At 39.3% G+C, this 19,737-nt stretch overlaps 1 protein-coding gene across 1 annotated transcript in view; it reads left to right on the forward strand.

Annotated features, from left to right (window-relative positions):
• Window positions 1–12,905: 12,905 nt before the first annotated feature.
• Window positions 12,906–19,737, forward strand: part of itga10 (integrin, alpha 10) — a 34,305-nt gene continuing 27,473 nt past the window's right edge. The window contains exon 1 of the mRNA XM_042490260.1: window positions 12,906–13,778. Coding sequence (XP_042346194.1) covers window positions 13,727–13,778 — 52 coding nt within the window. The 5' untranslated portion in view covers window positions 12,906–13,726. The remainder of the gene's footprint in view (window positions 13,779–19,737) is intronic.

The following is a 19,737-nucleotide window of genomic DNA, read 5'->3' on the forward strand; positions in this document are numbered from 1 at the left end:
GGTCAGTGGGCGTGTCTTTGACAGCAGGAAATGCCAATTTGATTACAGGGTACAGTTGATTGACAGCAGATGTGCTTAACAAGGAGTGGGCTGTTAAAGGACCTGGAAATGAAAAAAGGGGCAGTGGAGAATGATAGATGACCCCAGGTTCACAAACATATGCAGTTATACAACAAGTGGAAACTAGATTCCTGAGAGAGGAATTTAGCGATGATAAAACTGCTCTTTAATTTTTTTTCTTAAAAACTATCTCTTCTTTATTTCTCTTCTTGCCCTGCAGCTGCGTGTAGTTACAGTGTGACCCCAATAAAGTCCCCTCCTCTGCCTCCTGCCCTAATAAAAGGGGTAAATAACTACCCCTCCCTTACTGTTTATTACCCCCTGGGGCAGTAAAAGGCAGCTGTCTGGCCCCCTTCAAAACGCCCGGCCCTCACCGGACCCCTGTAAAAAAACACACAATTACACACACACATTCACATACCAAACTAAAAACACACATTCTGGGAATCCTTCACATGTACCATCAAACACTCACACTGTACATGCAGCTCATAAAACACTAGCTTGCTCAAAAGGTGGACAGACAAACTGCCTGGTGCGCAAAAAACTGCAAAAACCCTCAAAAGACATCGCTCCACAAGAAGGTCTGAAAAAACAAACAGCTGCTGACATCCTGACTGCATCGTTATTCCTGAAGGTTGTTGGCTTTGCAGAAAACGTAACAAGGAACAGAAACAGTTTGGCAACATCGGGTCAAACATACTTTACCCCTAAACTCCCTGACAGTTAGAAATAAACAGGAACACTGTTGAATGACTGAAATCATGTGCTTGCAATAAAACAAAAAACACCTGTAAGATGAATGCACACACCTACACAAAACGAATGCACCTCATCCATCAGAATTAAGTGGGAATCTGATGCCTTTTTAACATGTCTAACAAGGTAACCATAGCAGCTATCTGAATAGAAACCAAACTCCGTGTGTTAGTATAAGGGCCCCAGGGCCATGGCTGAGTCAGGTTGCACTTTGATAGATGACTTATGTGCAGGGAGGAGAGGGGTGTGTGTACTTGTCTGCATACTTGGGAGTATGTCACAAAAGGCAAGATGTGTGATTTGTGATCTGGTTGAAGCAATTACTGCCACGCGGGTTAAGTGCATTGTGGGTTCGATGGTAAAGAAAATGCCCGCAGGAGAGCATGAGAGGGGGAAAAAAAGAGGCACATATCTTAGAGATGGTCTGCACGCACACACACACACACACACACAAATTCATAGAAAGAACATGTGTGTGACAGTGCGATGACAGGTGAGTGTCATTAAACACCCTCACATACTGTACCGTCTCTGTCAAAGATATTGATTTACACCGACTCACACCTGCAAGCCTGCACAAACTGATAAACACATCTAACAGTCACACGCAGCATGGCGAAGTGCACCAATCTCCTGTGGCAAACGCAATTAGACCACCCAGGAACCTTTGAGGCCTCTTGTAAAACATTGGTCAAGAATAGTACTCATGAGGGCATACCACACACACACAGACACACAGACACACACGCACACACACACTGCTGCTCTTACATCGTATTAGTTTGAATGCTTACAAGAGAGGAAGTAGAAAAAAGTAGTCACCAAAACCGCACTGGCCCTCTTTAAATGCAACTTCACAGACATGCAAACACATGAATTAGGTTCTTAAATATGATCTGAAATTATCTTAAAATTCCCATTTTTCTTTGTCAAGATGCAGAGTTAAAAATCCACAAGGACAGGCAAGAGGGAGTATTCAGTAAAGGTCATGGGAAGGCGTCTGGAAATAAGGAGTATATGGTTGGCACCTTTGCCCACTGAGCCACACAGGACACTCAAACCAACGACCTCAAAAAACTCGTCTCTTTCATGTCTGGGCATGAGAATCCTTCCATTTGGGAAAATAAAATCAAAGTAGAGAGGAGCGGAGAGACATGGAGACGCTGAGTCAGAGACTTAAGGAGAGGGTGAGGTGGATGAAAGTTTCCTTTTAGCTTCCTTGTCTAATTTTATAAAATATGATTCATTCACTTACACGTAAATGGGCCAAAGATTTATCTATATAATTTGCTCAGACATCTACAGATCTACTGTCAGCTCAGTGGGGAACATCCCCGATAAACATCATCATCCTGCCCCTCCGCTAAGTTTAGGACAATGGTCCTACAGTATACCAGAGGTGGGCTGAATGAAGTCTTTGTAGGGATGAAGAATGTAATATTAAATGTGATTACAGACTCTGATGCTGACCTCTAGATAGACTGAGGGCGGATGACGGAAAGATGGAAGATACCGTTTGAAGATAGCATAAGAGAGCGAGGCAGAGTGTGGGAGAAGTTCAAGACGAGAAAAAAATCTTAAATACAGGGTTACCATGGATTGAGGCACATTAGATTTTAAGACTTTTAAATCCTTTTTCAATGCTACACAGAATGAAATTTAAGCCAAAACCAAAATTGAATTTAAAAAAAATTGCCCAAACGTTTATTGTAACATAAAACATTATGTATTGGTCCAGTAATAAAATTAATGATGAACTTCAATGTGAGTGGCGGAGATGACGTTGGAACCGAACTGGTAGATACCTGCTGTTTGTTAGCTAGTTTTCTTACAGAAATTTAGTAAGCCTACATTTATTCTGGCGACTGAGTTGTTCTAGTTATTTGTCCTTCCTATTTACACACATGAGGTGGCAGATGAATAAGATGCAATCCAGTACACCCCCGCTAGCTATGACCTTGATGCTAAGACATATAATTTAATTAACACCTCTGTGACACTGTCAAAATAATTCTTGTCTTTGTTTGTTTGCTTGACAAAACCTTTGAAGGTCAATACATTACATCACTGAATTTTGATGGGCATGCGATATTCACCAGCAGAGAAACTCTCCTTTATCATTGCAACAGTACACCCATATATAAATGCTGAGTCACTGGTTCCAAAAACATGGCCTTTAATATGCTGCTGTCACAGCGTTCACTTCAGGTTTCAGGTGGGACAACAAGAGTTTCCACCAAAACTCAGAAAACCCGCTTTGTGCACAGGGTCATTGTCAATCTGAAACGGGCCTTCCCCAAACTTTCACCAAAAACGAACTAACTAACTAACTGTATTCTGGTCAAAGTATGTGGAAGGGGCGTGTCCACATACTTTGATCATACAGTGTAGCATGTACACATGTAACCAAAAAGAATTATATGTAGAGCAGAGAGTGATGAGAGGCGCCCCGAGGGATCATCAGGCATTACAGGACGATCAACTGTCAGAGCTCCATGACTCATTCCTTTTTTTATCAGATCAGCTCACTGTCAGGACAAACTCTCACACACCAACGCACAAAGGAACACACACGGGTACGCACGCATGCAAGCGTAAGCCCATTTCACTCACAAGTTGCTTTGTTAAGATAAACGTGTGTTTTTAAAGGCTACTGTAGGTTTGTTATGGATCAACAGATTCTTTAAAAAAAAGCCTTGAGGTAAGTTTATTCAATGCGGTAAGCTTAAAGTGACTCCAGAGAGCGTCCAGGGAATCAAAGAGAAAATACAGTGAGGCATAAGATGAAGAAATTTTAAAGGGACCGTTGAACCAGATATCAAAAATACATATTTTTCCTCTTATCTGTAGTGCTATGTAGCTAGATTGTCTTGCTATGAGTTACAGAGAGTTGGAAATATCGTCCATAGAGATGTCTGCCTTCTCTCCAAAATAATGGAACCAGATGGCACTTGGCCTGTAATGCCTACAGCACCAAAATAATACATTTAAAAAACACAACAGAAATGTCTCTTTGCAGAAATCATGACCCACTTGCTCAAGATAATCCGCAAATAAATTTTTGACAGAGTTATTTTGATTCTACGTCCAAAATATTTAAAACAAATATTAAAAACTGTCCCTTCATAGCAGTCTGTGGAACCCGTCTGGAGTGTGCATTATTCGCTTCTAACCAGCTGAGTATTTTAGCCTTCACATAATTAGCAGCGTGACGTATTCTTCTACTCCATTGGAAATATAATTGGGTTCCCTCTGTCTCTTCGTGGCTTCAAGATGTGATGTTTCATCTAAAACTAGAGAAGATCAGGGAGGATCTGAAAGGAAACTCAGAGAGGTTGTTTGACAAGTGGCAACCCTTCCTAACATATTTTAACTCCTTAAGGACATTGCCATCAGACTAGGCATAAATGGTGTTTTTGTTTTGTTTTATTTTTTGTTTATTATTATCATTATTAGTGTTATTATTTTAAAATTCTAATTCTTTCCTTTTAATCGATATTTGTTTTATACTTTAGATTATTTCTGACTATTACTGTCCTTTTGTTCTGAGGCAGGGAGGGAGGGAGAGGTGGTTAAAATATGGGGAAAAAAGTGTGAGTAATGAAATCTCTTTTTCTTTTACTGCGTTATGATGAGTCATTCATGTAAAGTGATATGTAAGGACCAGGACAGTGTAAACAAACATGAATGTTTGGGTAATATATGTAAACTTACACTTGTTAATAAAGACATTAATTTAAAAAAAAAAAGATAATCCATAAATCTTTTTGTGAGCAGCTTCATGTAGGAAGTATTTTCTTTTAATCAAGCTATACCTGCCAACCATATCACCACGAAGAAGTAAGCACACATTTATTGCGATCTGACCTCGCACCGCTCAGCTAACGTTACAGCTCAGCAGAGGAGGATGCCATTAGTAAGTTTAAACGCACAAAATAGTCCAGTTTCTGCCCTTATTCTGAAAATAACAACATTCCTACTAAACTGTTCCCATGTTTAATGAAAAGAAATATCCCACTAACACACCTGTTTACCCATTTTTACAGGCATGCATGCTCTGATTAACGTGCCCTAACATGTACTCCACACCCTTACAAACTGTTGTCAAGTTAGTTTGTGTAAAAAAAGTCCATGACAATGCACAGAGCCGGCTGTAAACAGATAAGAGGCAGTGTATCATAAACGGCAGTAAAAACAAAAATCTAATTGAAATGTATATTCTGAATTGGCTGTATACATGCCTAAAAAATGCTACTAAAACCCGAATAACACCGGCATATCCCCCATATCTTAATCAGAAAATGCTAAATTAGGAAAGCAGCATAATTTGGAATACTTAAACATAATTCGCTGTTTATATGACCCACATCAAAATGAGAATATTGTCATATTCAGAATAACTGGAGTATATGGGTGTACATGTAACTGTAGGCAATGTTTACGTCTCATGATGTCACTAACATGAGCCTCTCATCCACGAGTAGATAGATAGATAACATTTGTTACATCAGTTCATTCACAGATAATCATACATAACCACGCATAACATAAAAGCACATCTGTAATCATCAACAGAAAAAAAAAATGAAATAAATAAATACTCAAAAAAAATACTCACCTCTAAAAAATACACAATAATAATCTAGCTGGAGTTAGATCTGTGGTACTTTTTAAGAGCCTGCATCTGATTACTGCATACATGAGGTTCAACTTATCACCCTCTTTTTTTTGCCCTTTGTTCCTTCTCTGCCTTCCTCCCTCTCTCTATTACTTTCCTCTGTTGACCAGCTCCAGACGGCCACCAGCCCAACACATACCGGAGACCAGCATGTCATAGCTGGACACAGTGAACCACTGGCTGAGGTGTGCTGTGGTGTCGTTTGACTGGTTGCAGAGGACTGTGATTTGAGGACAGGGGTGGAGGAAGCACACCTTGTAAAAAAACCTACTGGCTGCTGCACACGCATGCACATTGACACACTGAAGCATGTGTGTGCATCGTGAAAAGCAACCTGCTGAACACAAGTTTCTGTTTAAAGGGCACTGAAATAGCAACGCCGTGCCCTCGCCGAGGGAAGAAGCACCGAAAGTTGCTCATCAAGATAATCCAGGGGTGTAACATGTTGACACGGCTGCTGCCAAACCCAGCATGAGCTGACGTTGAAGGAGCACCTGGTGACAGAGAGAAAACAGCCTCGTCTACTAACACTACACTGTCACTACCATCCACCTTACCCACAAATCATAGCTACTGTACTGAACTGGTGATATGTAACACACTCGTGCTATGGTCTCCCACTGCCCTCCATCTATCCATCTGCACAGCCAGGCTCAATGTCTGACAGTGATTTACTGATCATCCGGCAGGCAAAATATCCCACGAACATGCCAGCTACTGTAGGCCGCCCAGGCATTCCTTTTGCTCCTCATCCTAAAATTTTATTGCATTTGCTTTGAAAGGGAAACTCGGCACACTGAACAGTAAACGTCAGTTTAAAGTCCTATCCCTGCTTCTGATACGCCACACATGCAGTTAAGAATATTTTCCAGTGGCGTATTTCTCAACTTTAGACCAGATAATTTTATTATAATAAAGGGGTAATCAGCAAATATGCATTAAAGTATTATTCTAAACCCCTAAAGTTCAATTCATCTTCAATTTTTAAATCTGTGTGAAATTAAAGGAGCAGTGTGTAAAATTTAGAGGGATTTAGTGGCATCTTGCAGTAAGGAATGTAGATTGCAACCAGCTCAAATATCTCCTGGTTAGAATTCCAAAATTGTTCATTGCTGAATTACCCACACAATTATCTTCCTCTTCAAAACAAAGGGACCGCGTGATTAAAAAATGGTAAAAAACACAGAAAACAACAGTTTCCAACACTGTTTGGCACATCAGAGACAGGTTGGTAGCCCAGCACCTGCTTATGTGTGCAGACGTTCAGGAGGTTTTTTACTCGTAGCCCTATTATCTGCAGAGGTCTCCTCCAATTAAAACACAGAATAAAACCATTTCACTCAAAAAAACAAACAAACCCACAAACAGTGTTTGTGACACTGATCTCAGAGGGGCTGTACAGTGGTCGACGCCAAAAAACAAATGCTAATTGCCCGATCTACAGGTAAAGAAACCACAAGAATTCCTCTTTTCAGGTGATGATAAAGTAAGGAAACTATACTTTTTATATTATATCCCATTTCTGTTAAAATATTCCCCCTAAATCCTAAACAATCCAGCAGTTCCTTGGTGGGAACACGGAGAATAAAGTATGCTGTCCCACATGTATTCAATATTCACTGCACTGTGCAGCAGTGGTTTGTAAAAGCTGTAAAAGTGATCTACTCTGCATTGATTTAAGTTGTGTTATTACAGCAGCATGATGCCAATTTCGATTTTATGCCCGATGTTAATGGGCTCCCGCATAGCTCCCAGTGGTGTGTGTGTGTGTGTGTGTGTGTGTGTGTGTGTGTGTGTGTGTGTGTGTGTGTGTGTGTGTGTGTGTGTTTGTGTGTGTTTGTTTGTTTTGGCTCTGACTCCAGTTCCACCTCTGTGCAGGAATCTGTGGTTGTGTACAGTGAGGTTTGGTTGCGTGTGAGCAGGCGCATCTGACTTAACATACGGCTGCCAGTCAGCATGACTCTGCTGCCAGTTGAATTACAGTAACAGCCACCTGCCAAAAAATGCTAATGCCGATCACTGCAAACATAGAAAGTATATAGTATATGTCTAGTATATGTCTCTTGGTGACATGAGACGAGGACTTTAAGAACTAAGATCCAAGAGAAGCAAAACAGAAGGTGGAGACGAAGAAGGCGAGAAGGAAGGCAATAATGGCAAGGACACTGCTGGAGACCAATGTCAATTAAGCACTAACTATAAGAGCAATGATGGAGAGACCGAGGTCAATGATCCAATAATCATTATCTTTCCTCCCACCAGACTCATAAATCAAAAGCTAATGAAGTTCTTCTCATTTCCAGATGTGCTACCTACTTATGAGTTTACTCTCCAAACCCATTGCACTCTCTGTGCCGGTCCAGAGCAGAAATCCACTACCACATGATGGGCCCGCACTGGAAAAGCCGATTTGCAAGAGACAGAAAAAGACTCTCAGCAACATAATGTGAGAGCAGGAATTTAGCATAATATGAATCAGTTATCAGCTGAGCAGTATGAGTCACAGCACCGAAAAACAGACGACAAATTGGCCTTGGACGATATTTGCAATTAGCAATGAAAGGAAAAGCCATCAGTTTTGACCAGCTGTTACAGTAATCACACACCATGAAGGTGTTCAAAACCATGGCTTCATACTGGTTTGGAAAGCACAATAGTTGAAACAGAGCATCACCAAGTGGTGATAAGTAAGAATTGCTTTTGCAGCTGCCAACAGTAGCACATTCTTTATAGAAACTGCTTTATTTTGCAATGACACCAAATTACCAAACACCTCTCAGGCTGAACCTCAGACTCTGAAGCCCAAACACAAAACTATCAAAATCTCAGAGGTTATATTAAATTTCACCTTAAGGTGACACACAAACACCACTGAATACATAAAATACTGCTAAATATTATTACAAACCAGTGTCAGAAACATGGAAAAAACACCTAAACCAATGCAGACAAATGTTGATAAATAAGTAACAATATGCTTTTTGACAGGTATGGAGGAATAAGATAATTTAAAAAGCAGTAACATCATAGTGTAGAAATAGTATGCTGTGAGTGAAAGTACTTAAGTTACTTCAGTAAAAGTACCAAAGTATTCCCATCAAAATATACTGAGTGTACCAAAATAAAAGTAAAAATTGAGCAGAGCTGCAGATTCCTGAACAATGTTTATTATATGACTGAATTAAAATACTGACTATAGGCTATATACTGCAGAGTAGTTTGTGAATTTCACCAAAGAGAACAATAAAATCTTTTTTATTTTATTTTATTACATATACTAATACATCATAATGTATTTGCTGATTATATTTTGTATTATTATCTATCAAAATTGTACTAGAGTGCAGTACTTGCACTTGGGTAAACATAACTATTTTCCATCACCGAATGTGCATTAATGTATTAGTGTAAACTAAGAATGTTGCTTTTATTTTATCTACATTTATCAGCAAAAGTATTTTTTAATGTCCGCCAGTTTTTACATGTTTTTTCAGTGTAAGATTTCATCTAAGAAAAACATCAACATGAATTCAATTTTTTTTAGGATTGTATGAAGTGAGGGTAATGTAGGAGAGCATTCCAACACCAAACCCAGAAATCACAGAGCAGAGATAAAGACTGAGGAAAATTACAAGTAAAGTCCAAGTACTTCAAAATTATGCTTCTTTACAGTACTTGAATACATGTTGGCCTGCTTGGTACCTTTCCAGCATTGACTTTACCATTTAACTTTTAACCCTGTGAAACCTGAGCAAATTGGTTTTGGGCTTTTTTCAAGGCATGAGCAACAAAAGAAATGACCAAAAAATTAGCAAGCAATTAGTTAAAAGTACAACACAATTATTTGAAAATTAATCCAAAAAAAAAAAATTAAATTAAGATTTTTTAATGATAGAAATGACATGGAAAAGTGCTTAAAATTGTATAACAATTTTTTATATGTAATTACGATAATTATAAATATATTTTTCCATAGCTTAAAAAAATCTACTTATTTGTGAAACAATTATTACCAAGCTGCACACGGCCAGTGATGTTGCTCCAGGTTTCAAAGGGTTAACGGATGTAGTACTAGTACAATTGGGACATGATTAAGGACATGGACTTCCAAATTAATGCTATTCTTAACTTAAACAAATTATGGCAAATTTTTAAATCTCCCTGTTGCAGATATGAGCCTGTGCTCAATTAACTCAAAATTAACTGGATAACAAAATGTTGAAAATAAATATGTGGATCAATTTTAAAGAATCACACAGCATGTCTCAGAGGCCTCAGAAATGTAGTGTTTAATCTATTGAGAAATATATGTTGTCTTTTCCTTGCCCTGTCACACACATCTAAAATTAGTCAAACTGGAACTTTCTCTTCAAAGCCAGTTAGCCCAGTGAACTTCAAAACCGACCCAGTTAAACGGCTTTCATGGTGCTGCTATCATCCAGGTCACAAAACTCACAGTTGAAGATTTAGCTAGCATATCAAGTTGTTAGCCAGAAATTGTTTACTTACATATCCGGAAGAAACGCGGTAACGTGGTCAACTCATTGAAGTCTTCTTTACGGCCACCTGAGGAATATTACCATGTATTATTGTCCACATTTGGTCGGACAAATCTTGACGTAAAATGTTCAACTGCGCTCACCTGTCAGACACTCACCTCGCTTCTGGTAAAGTACCCGTAGGCCCACAGTTAGCTAGCCAACGGTCGTCGACGGCTGCCATCTAAAACCAAACATTTTAGTCATTTCGGTGTTTATTTAATTCGTTGTTGAAATAATTTTGTTAATGCGAGCTGACTGACATGAAGTCGTTGTTCTTGGCAATTTATCAGGCGGGAGGAACTCGACATCAGGTGGTGTAAAATGATAAAAACGTCTTATATACCGATGGAAATAGTATCATTTGTATTTGTTTACAAGAGGCGTTAAAATCAAAGATGGCGCGGAATTTCTTCTTCGCTTATCAAATTGCTGCCACTACATGCAGGCTACTGCCACTAATGGATTATTTTGCGATTAATAATGCTTTTTCACAGTTGTAATACTATATGGCTTTCATTTTAAAATTTTGAAACCCCTCGGGAGACGTTTTAATTAAATTAGTAAAGTGTTTCACTTACTTAACCTGGTGAACAAAATAAATTTCTTTATACCTAAACACTAACTATAATATGTTCAAAACTAAATGTCAAAGAAATGGGAAAGCAACGCACATCATTAAATCACATGCATTTGGCTTAGGGACTGCTTGTAATTTATGTAAGGGAAGGGGATGGTGCAAAACTGGAGAGGCATTTAAGTTCATTTGTTTAGCACCAGGGAGGGAGTTATGTTTTTTTTTTTTATTTGGCTTAGAGAAGGAACATTTAACTTTAAATGTTTGAATTTTGTATTTGTATTATATTGTATTGTATAAAGGCTTTTTTAAATTAAAACACTCAAAAATCACATCATTAATCAAAGCAAGAAACTGCAATATGTGGTTATTGAAGTAAAAGTATTTGTAGCTCTGTCTCTACTCTGAGTGTCATGTTACAAAAAAGAAATCAAAGTCACTCCCCAGCCATCCCCACTGCCCTATTAAATAAAAGTACAGTCCCTATTTGTATCTGTGTATGTTGTACCACTATGGGTATGTGGAGCAGTAACTCTAAAGGCCTGAGAGGGGCGCCCAAGAGCTTATATATATTTTGGACAGAGGGAGTCACGTTTTAAGTCCAATTTAACATCTATGCATAACATTACCCATGTTAAAGTAATCCCATTATTTGATATTGATTTAACTCCCTAGTTTCAGGTCAAAAATTCCTGTTCCAGTTAACTTTTGAAATCAATGAAAGGCTCACAAATACAACATGTAGTACAGTAAAAGCATGAAAGCTGCTTTGATTGATAATGTTTTCATTTTGTCATGCCAACAACAGTAAACAGAGCTTTCCACTTTCATCTGACGAATCTTCCGAAATGGTGGCACACCAGACTAAATCTACAATTAAATGCTAATTTAAGGACATGGCTAAATGGGAGAATCTTTTCAATGTAAAACAAATTGGGCATTTTCATGTGGTCTAACAACACAGTCAAGACATCGATTCTACTGTTTAAACATGTCATTTATTTGTGATTAATTAACAAAAGCCTCATTTTGATATATGCTCAGCAAAATATGACAACCTGGGAAACAATTCAGCTCATTTTGCCGCCCTGTATTTCATGTTCTTTTACAATAGTCTGGCATTTGCACATCCAGAAAAGCTTCAGTGCTTATTGTTATTAGACTCTGTGTTTTGATGATATTGAAGATCTGTTGACTGTGAAGGTCGTAAAACATAGAATTCAAAATATTCTCATCCCTTCAAACCAGTCAGTGACCCCTTGTGTCCTGTAGATGGGGACATTGTCATCATGGAAGAGACACTGGTCAGGATAGAAATGTCTCATTTTTTCCAAAAATACCATTACAGTTTGGCGCAAACACAGTTTTTTTGTCTGTCAAAAATTGATCCATCTTACACATTTGAATTAATATTAGTAATATGAATACTGAGTGTTTTTTTATCATTCCCATGTGGATCAGATTTAAAGATCAGTTTTTACAGATGGCATTTTGACCTCTTATAGGAGGAAAAGCAGTTGGAACTAATAAGATTAACAATCTTTTCCAGCAACTGTTGTCATATAATGCAGCAATTAATTATATTATCAGCTACACCTGTGTTTGACATACAAGTGGAAATTCCAGAAATTCACTAAAAGGTGTTCCTGCACAGCAAAAAAAAGCAAAACAATAGAATGAATGTTAACTATAAGCTGTTTACAGAAAAGTTGTATTCGCCTGTAACCCCTTTGTAATCACTAACACTGATACTAACTGTAATTTCATTATATATATTTTTCTCAGTAACTGTCAGTAATTACAATTAAATTCATTTTATAATTTTTTTTTTTTTTTAGAAAAGGGCAGCATAGCATCTGGACTAGAATAACACCTGACTGATTGTTGAAAATAGTAATTATAAAAAGCTACATTAACGACTTATTGACGTTATTAACATAATTTATAACTGCAGCATACTGACTTTTGCTTTTGGCTTATTGAGAAACATGGGAACACATACGTTTCCACAACCAAGTAACCCTAAAGTTTATCTCATAAATGGATTATAACTGATTTAAATTATTAATTGCCTATTAATTAAACCATCAATCACAGCTGATAAGCCTCTTTAAAGCGTGCCTTATTTAGTACAAGTTCTACAAAGTTGGAGATGTCATGTGTCAAGAGGAGTTCAGAGAAATAAGTAAGTGAGAGGTGAGCAAACTGACTTTTTTTTTTTTTAAAGAGAGAAATCGTCAGAGTATGTTTGCAAAGAAAAGAGAGAGAGGGAGAGAGAGAGAGAGATGTGGGTTTGAGGTTTGTCAATGTGAAGCAGTTGCTCGGAGAGGACTCTGGTGGATGAAGGAGGACGGATGGAGGGAGGGCAGCTCTGAGGATAAATGCGCTCTTTCATTTCAAAGTGAGAGAAATCCGTTACTAGTGGCACATATTCACAACGACAGAAACACCAAGAAAACTGTAAACGTGAGGAAAATCAGCCGAGAGGATCATGGATAACATGTCACAGGGGGAACCTCAACTCCAACTTTTGTCTTAATGAGCGGAGTTTGTGTCCACAGGAGAGCTGGATCTTCAAAGACGCGCTCCGGAGTCTGGAGGGATAAAGCGCGGCGCTGACTGACTGTTTGGGAAGGTGTTACACGTTAGTTATGGTTTAACGGCTCTGAGCTGCGGCCTCTTGTTGGATGGGACAGGTGCAGGATTTTCACGCCCAAAACATGGGTCACTGAGGTGTCAATTAAGTCTTTTTCTCATTATCCTAAAGACCTAAAGACTAAAATAACTTCCCTCTGCGGTGTCACTGAAATATTCACACAGGGGCTTTAACAAGCGCCAAAATCACGAACAAGAATCATATTTCCATTCATATTTACCAACTCAAGACTGCTTTCGTAAACGAGCCCGCCACACACAGCAGACATGCCACTGGAGCACTGTTTGACCGGATTTTACGCATCTCTTGGGGAAAGAGCGAGTTGAAAAGCGCGTGTTTTTATATGTGTGGACGCCGATGCACTGTATTTTCAAGAGCTCAGGGGATATCACTTTGTAAACAGAGACAACAAATCGGAAAAATATTGGAGAGACTTTGCTTTCATTTGCTTTTTATAAATGGAGCTGCGTAAATACCTGTTGTGCCTGGAGTTTATCCTCCTTCTTAAAGGTAAGAACCACTTTATAGTCATTTTTAAGTTATATTTTTGGTTAAAAGTAAACTTTACATGTAGTTTTCACACATTTGCCCTTTTAAAAATAATGCAACTACTTAAACTTTATGCGAGTCTGAGCAGGAAAACCCTTAAACTTGTGAACTGTGGAGGACCATGGTCAACCTCCTGTCCATGATTGATGCCTCTTTACCTCCCAGTTGCTCTGAAGTCCTCCAGCACTGTCTCTCTGGGTGATATGGCCATTAACCTCCACAACTTCTGCACTTCACCAAACAACATGTGTGAATGATTGTGTCACACGTGCCTCCCCGAGTCCCAGGCAGCTTTATTTTGTGTGACAGTGAGCGACTGACCATGAAGACATTCCTAACATGACTGTGTGCAGGAGAGTAGAGAAGCAGGCGTATTAAAACATATGGCTACACTCCATTTGCCAAACACATCAAAGGTATAGGAAGTTGAGCACTAGTCCAACAAAGTAATGGTATCTGGATCAAAGTCTGATCTTTGAGTAAATCATACGGAAGTTTTTCATTCTCGTTAGAGGCCTAGATACCTGAAGAAGTTTGGAGCGATCACAGATATGTGCATGTATCCTCTGCAGAAAGGTTATTGGTTCATCTCCTCTTACAGCTGACATCCTTCTGACCCTGGCAGCTGAGTAACTCGACCCCACCGTCCATATCAGCCATATCCATTGCCATGACTTCCCCTAATAAGGCGTCTATGCCATGTGTGTTTTCTCCATGAAGCATGAACATCAGCTCCACTCCTGTACTCATGTTCGGTGTGGCAGAGCAGCCTCACACACCTCATTGAGCCGCTCACCAGCAAGAAAAAGGCCATTGTTGTCTACCAAACTTGAGTGATTATGCAGCTGATAAGCAGCGGTTTAACTGCTGCACTATAGCATGCAGCCGTGAAGCAAAATGAGATCAATAGGCTGAGATATTACGCCCTGCAAGGCGTTAATGCTCCGGATCACACACACACACACAATCTCTGAAGTCGGTATACAGACTGAGACTTCGGCATTTGTGCTAAATTTCAACATGATTATCCACGCGGCCGGTTTTCATGCCATGCAAAATGCTTCTCACCCAGAAGCTGAGGAATGAACGGGGTCCACATACTTACATACACCAGCACACACGCACATCTATTACCAGAGGTGGGACCAAGTCATTGTTTTGCAAGCCACAAGTTTTTACACTCAAGTTCCAAGTCAAGACAGGCCTGAGTCAAGTCTCAAGTCGAGACTGACAAGTCCTGAGTCAATTTAGTCAAGACAAGTAAGTTCAGAGTCAAGTTACAAGTCCAAAACTTTGAGTTTTGAATGCTTTTCCAATGTCGACATCTAAGTCGAGTTGCAAGGTTTTTTTGGCAAGTCGAGTCTAATGCTGTTAAATTTGTGATTCAAGTCTAAGTCATCTACAAGTCTACATTTCTGCCTACTACATGCCAGCAGGGAAATGTTGTCTGTGGTTGGTTTTACACATTGCCCTCCATTATCAGTTTAAATCATTTTTTTACTGAGTAACCTTTGCTTTAATTTGTACTGTATTTTTGTGATCTTAGAGTAAGTGTTCTTGCATGTGTGTGAGCTTGCTAGCTTGTGCATGTGTCATACAGCAACATGTAGGTGAGGGAGTATGTGTGTTATGTTAATGGTTTCAGCAGAGCTCCGCTGATGCGGACAGCAGGCATCCCAGGCCTGTTACACTCTGTTATGCTTTACTGAGATGTCGAACACAGGTGTGTGTGCGTGTGTTTGACTCCAGTCATTCATAAATTTTAGCTATTATTCTCCCAGCTATCTCCTTGTGTTTTCGCTGACTCTCATTCCTACTCCCCCTCTTCTTCCACCCCCATTCCCCACGAGAGGGTGACAGAGATGAGAACAGAAAGCAGACCAGATAATGGAGAGAAAATCTGTGGAAGAAGGCGAGAAGAGGTGAGGGAGGGCGATGCATGGGAAACGCTATGAGTCAGTTCAATAGAGATGATAGAAACAGACAGTCGAGTGGACATCTCTACTGCGGGACATTTCACACAGGTGCTATAAGTCAGGGATGGAAATTAAAGGCAGAGAAATAGACAAGGACGACTTAAATATGTTATTCCAATTTAAGAAACATAAATCAATGTCTCTGCATGCTGCTATAAGTGCTGACATCTCGCTATAGCAGGGATACTCAACTTGCTTTGCTTGGGGGCCACTTTTCCAAAATGACATGAGGCCAGGGGCGAGTCGCAGCACCCCTATACATGTTTCCAAAATTTTAGGACATTTCTAGGGTTTTAAGACGTTCTTGTAGAATTTTAGAACGTTTCACAGACTTGAGGACATTTCTAGGATTTGAGGATGTTTCTAAGATATTAAGATGTTTCTCAGATTTTAGGATTTTTGTCAGATTTTAGGACGTTTCTAGGATTTTATGACATTTTGAAGATTTTTAGACATTTCTAGGATTTCAGGATCTTTCAAGAATTTTAGAGCATTTCGAGGATTTTAGGACATTTCCAGGAAATCAGGGCAATTGTCAATTTTTAGAGTGTTTTTTATTTTATTTTCAGATATTTCGAAGATTATTGGACATTTCCAGGAATTTGGGACATGTGTTATTTTTTAGGACATTTCTCAGATTTTAGGACGTTTCTACAATTTTAGGACATATCTAGGGTTGTAAGACATTTCTAAGATTTTAGGATGTTTCTCGGATTTTTGGGAATTAGGGGCTTAGCAAGGACCTCTGTTGGGGGGTGTAGGGGATTCTTGATTGGCACTTTTTTTAAAAAACAAACTCTATTTTGATGCTGTTTTATGCACTCTGGCACCTTATGTATACTAAAAGTACAAAAATAATTCCCAGTGTGAATCACTTTATTTTTTTGTGAACTGGAACCTGGAACCCTGTCAGGGGCCAGATTTGGGCCGTGGGCTCTAAGTTGAGTATCACTGCTCTATAGTATCCAAGATATTGCAGAGTCAAGTTCGGTTTCTGTGCGCACACACATATATACTGCACAATTACAGCCATGCACATCCAGCCAACAGTAGTAGCGCCCAGAGCCGAATGTGTGGTTGAGAGAATCTGGACTCAGTTTGGCTTGATAAATGTTTGCCGCCAGTTGTCATGGCAATGGGTGGTCAGACGGGCTGCGGTGCAGTGTCATATATAAACCCCAATGAAAATGGAACCAGAGCAGGGAGGACAGGACAAGGAAAACAGAGAACGATGCTACAGTTTTGTGGCTAGGGAAAGGAGAGGGGGCCTCGTGGTAGAGTTACAGTATGTGTGTGTGTGTGTGTGTGTGTGTGTGTGTGTGTGTGTGTGTGTGTGTGTGTGTGTGTGTGTGTTTTAGGAGAGGGGGTAAGAGAAAGAAGCAATTTATGGTTTATGAGAGAATGAGTGAAATAGGAGGATGACAGAGAAAATCAGTAGCAGGAGTTGTTATCGGAGGCCTGGTTTGTTGTGGAAAGCAATTTGGAATTGGAGAGGGCGGGTGTTTGTTGCCACAAGAAAGACAGAAACATTTTACTATGCTGTATATAAGAGGGCTGGTGGGAGAGAATAAGAGAGAATAACTTGTTGTAACAAGGCTGGATAGAAAGATTTTTACTCATTCTGGCAGTGAAAAAGTTAGATTTGGTATTAAGGAATGACTCTATCCTTGCCTACGCATATTCCCATCAGTGAAGTGCATTAAACATCTGTGTAGAGCCAGATAGATGGCTGAATATCATCAAAGTCACTGGAGGTTTGGACTGTGAAATATTGGAAGCTCACACAGATCTGCAAAATGAGCAGAAATGAGACCTGGAGTCTACAGTCAGCAACAGTTCTGCAGCTTTTTTTGGCTCACAGCTGGTGATGGTGAAATGCTAACATGCTCACAATGACAGTGCTGACATGCTGATGTTAAGTAGCTAGAATAGCATGTTCACCATTTTAGGTTAGCATGTTAACTAAAGGTGTTCCAATAGCCTACAATTTTCTCCTTCTGGATAGCCTAATTACAATACTTGAACTAGCGCATCAACCAAGTACCAAGTAGACTACTGATTTAATGCCATTATGTAAAAAAATTACAAATTAACAGTGGTATTCTTCTATCCCTAAATGGATGTGAAATTATTGCTATCATTGTTGTATGGTATGGTTCAAGTTAAACCCCTGGTGGGACTTTCCAGTTTAAAATATTGCTAGATTTCTGAGATTTTACTCACAAACTACTTAATGTAAATCAGTTATTTGCTGCTTTAAATGAGTGGATGCACAACAGCACAACTCTATCTGTAGGCGACTGTTTTACACCAGCAAAGAGGAACTGATTTCCAAGAAAACTGCCGTTTACCATTACATGGTATCTGAAGGTGCATAGACTGGCATATCCAGCATTTTAGGCAATACTTGACACATTTCCGATACTGATACTGGTATCGGAAGAACTCTAAAGCTAACATTGGCTAATTATCACTAAAATACAGCTGATGATAATGGGATTGCTGTTAAGATTGCACGTTTGAGGGTAAACCAAAACACTGGACAAATTATACCCTTTCATGGCTCAAAATCAGTTCAGTCATAACAGTTCATCCTTGGTTGGATATGAATGTGTGCACCATATTTCATTAAAATGCATCCATGAGCTGAGACATTTTAACTCAAAACAACTAAAGTGAACCTCATTGTGAAAACATTTTGGGGATCTCCAAAGTCAGCACCCCTGGGAAACATTCAGCTCTGCACAAAATTGAATGGCAATCATTCAAATATTAGTGGAGATATATCAGTCTGGAGTGAACTGGTGGACCGATCGGCAGAATGACATTGCCATCCTCAGTCATGCTATTATATGGCTATAAAAACCCACGTCTTGATACAAGAACAAGAAGAAACTTGGCTGAAAATGCACTAATATTACAAGGAAAAACATCTGTGCCGAAGAGAAAATGAAGGAGCAGGTAGGAGAAGCAACAGTATGTGAAAAAGTCAGGGGCAGAGATGGAAGAGAAACAGTGAGCATATCTAGTTTCCCTCTGCAAACCAAGTGGAATCCCCCTCTGATTGGCCTGGCCGAGGTAACTGTCTGCGTGTGTCAGTGTGCATTTGTGGGAAAGTATCTGTATACAAGTGTGTGCGTAGCTGGTGTATAATCACAGCAGCAGTGTTCTGGTCTTGTTCCCCATCTGGACGACTTTCCTCCAGTGGAATCACTGAGTTATGTACAGTAGGAGAGTCACTGTAGATGCCCACGGATGCTGCTAAATTACACGTCAAGTCAAATGTATTTAGAAATCCTCTTTAGCAAAACACTTCCAACACACTCGACTCTCCTGGGGTACAAATAAGTAGATGCACAAGTGGGACAAGTTAAATACCAACTGTCAAGAGTAGCATAGTGATTCTGAGACTAAACTGAAAATACTACATAGTGATGCTCTTTAATTTAGGTAGAACTGTGTATCTAAAGGAAATCACAAGAAGAGTTTATTTCCTGTCACACAGAGACTGACAACATCAGCAAACTGAAACAGGAAATAAATATGGAACTATTTGTTATGGGTCTGAACGGTATAGTCTGCATTTTATACATTTTAATACAAAGTTTGATCCAAGTTTTAACCAAACAAACTGCCTTGAGCCTGATATTCTTCCAGCGCCACCATGAAGCTGACATTTGTGGTTTTTAGTGAAATATCGCAGCAGCTATTGTATTCATTGCCATTTAAATTTGGTACACACATTCATGTCAAAGTCAGGATAAATTGTATTTACTGTGGTAATCCCCCATCGAGTGTCATCACCAGGTCTAAATTTTTATAATAATAAAATACTTTGGTCAATGATTTTCCAGCAGGTGCCAAAGAAACAGTTTAAGGCTTTGAAGACAATTTTCTTAGTGGTCAAACAGTAGAATTACAACTTTTGAGTCCATCATGTGATG

Source organism: Plectropomus leopardus, chromosome 7 (assembly GCF_008729295.1).
Source record: "Plectropomus leopardus isolate mb chromosome 7, YSFRI_Pleo_2.0, whole genome shotgun sequence".
NCBI lineage: Eukaryota > Metazoa > Chordata > Actinopteri > Perciformes > Serranidae > Plectropomus > Plectropomus leopardus.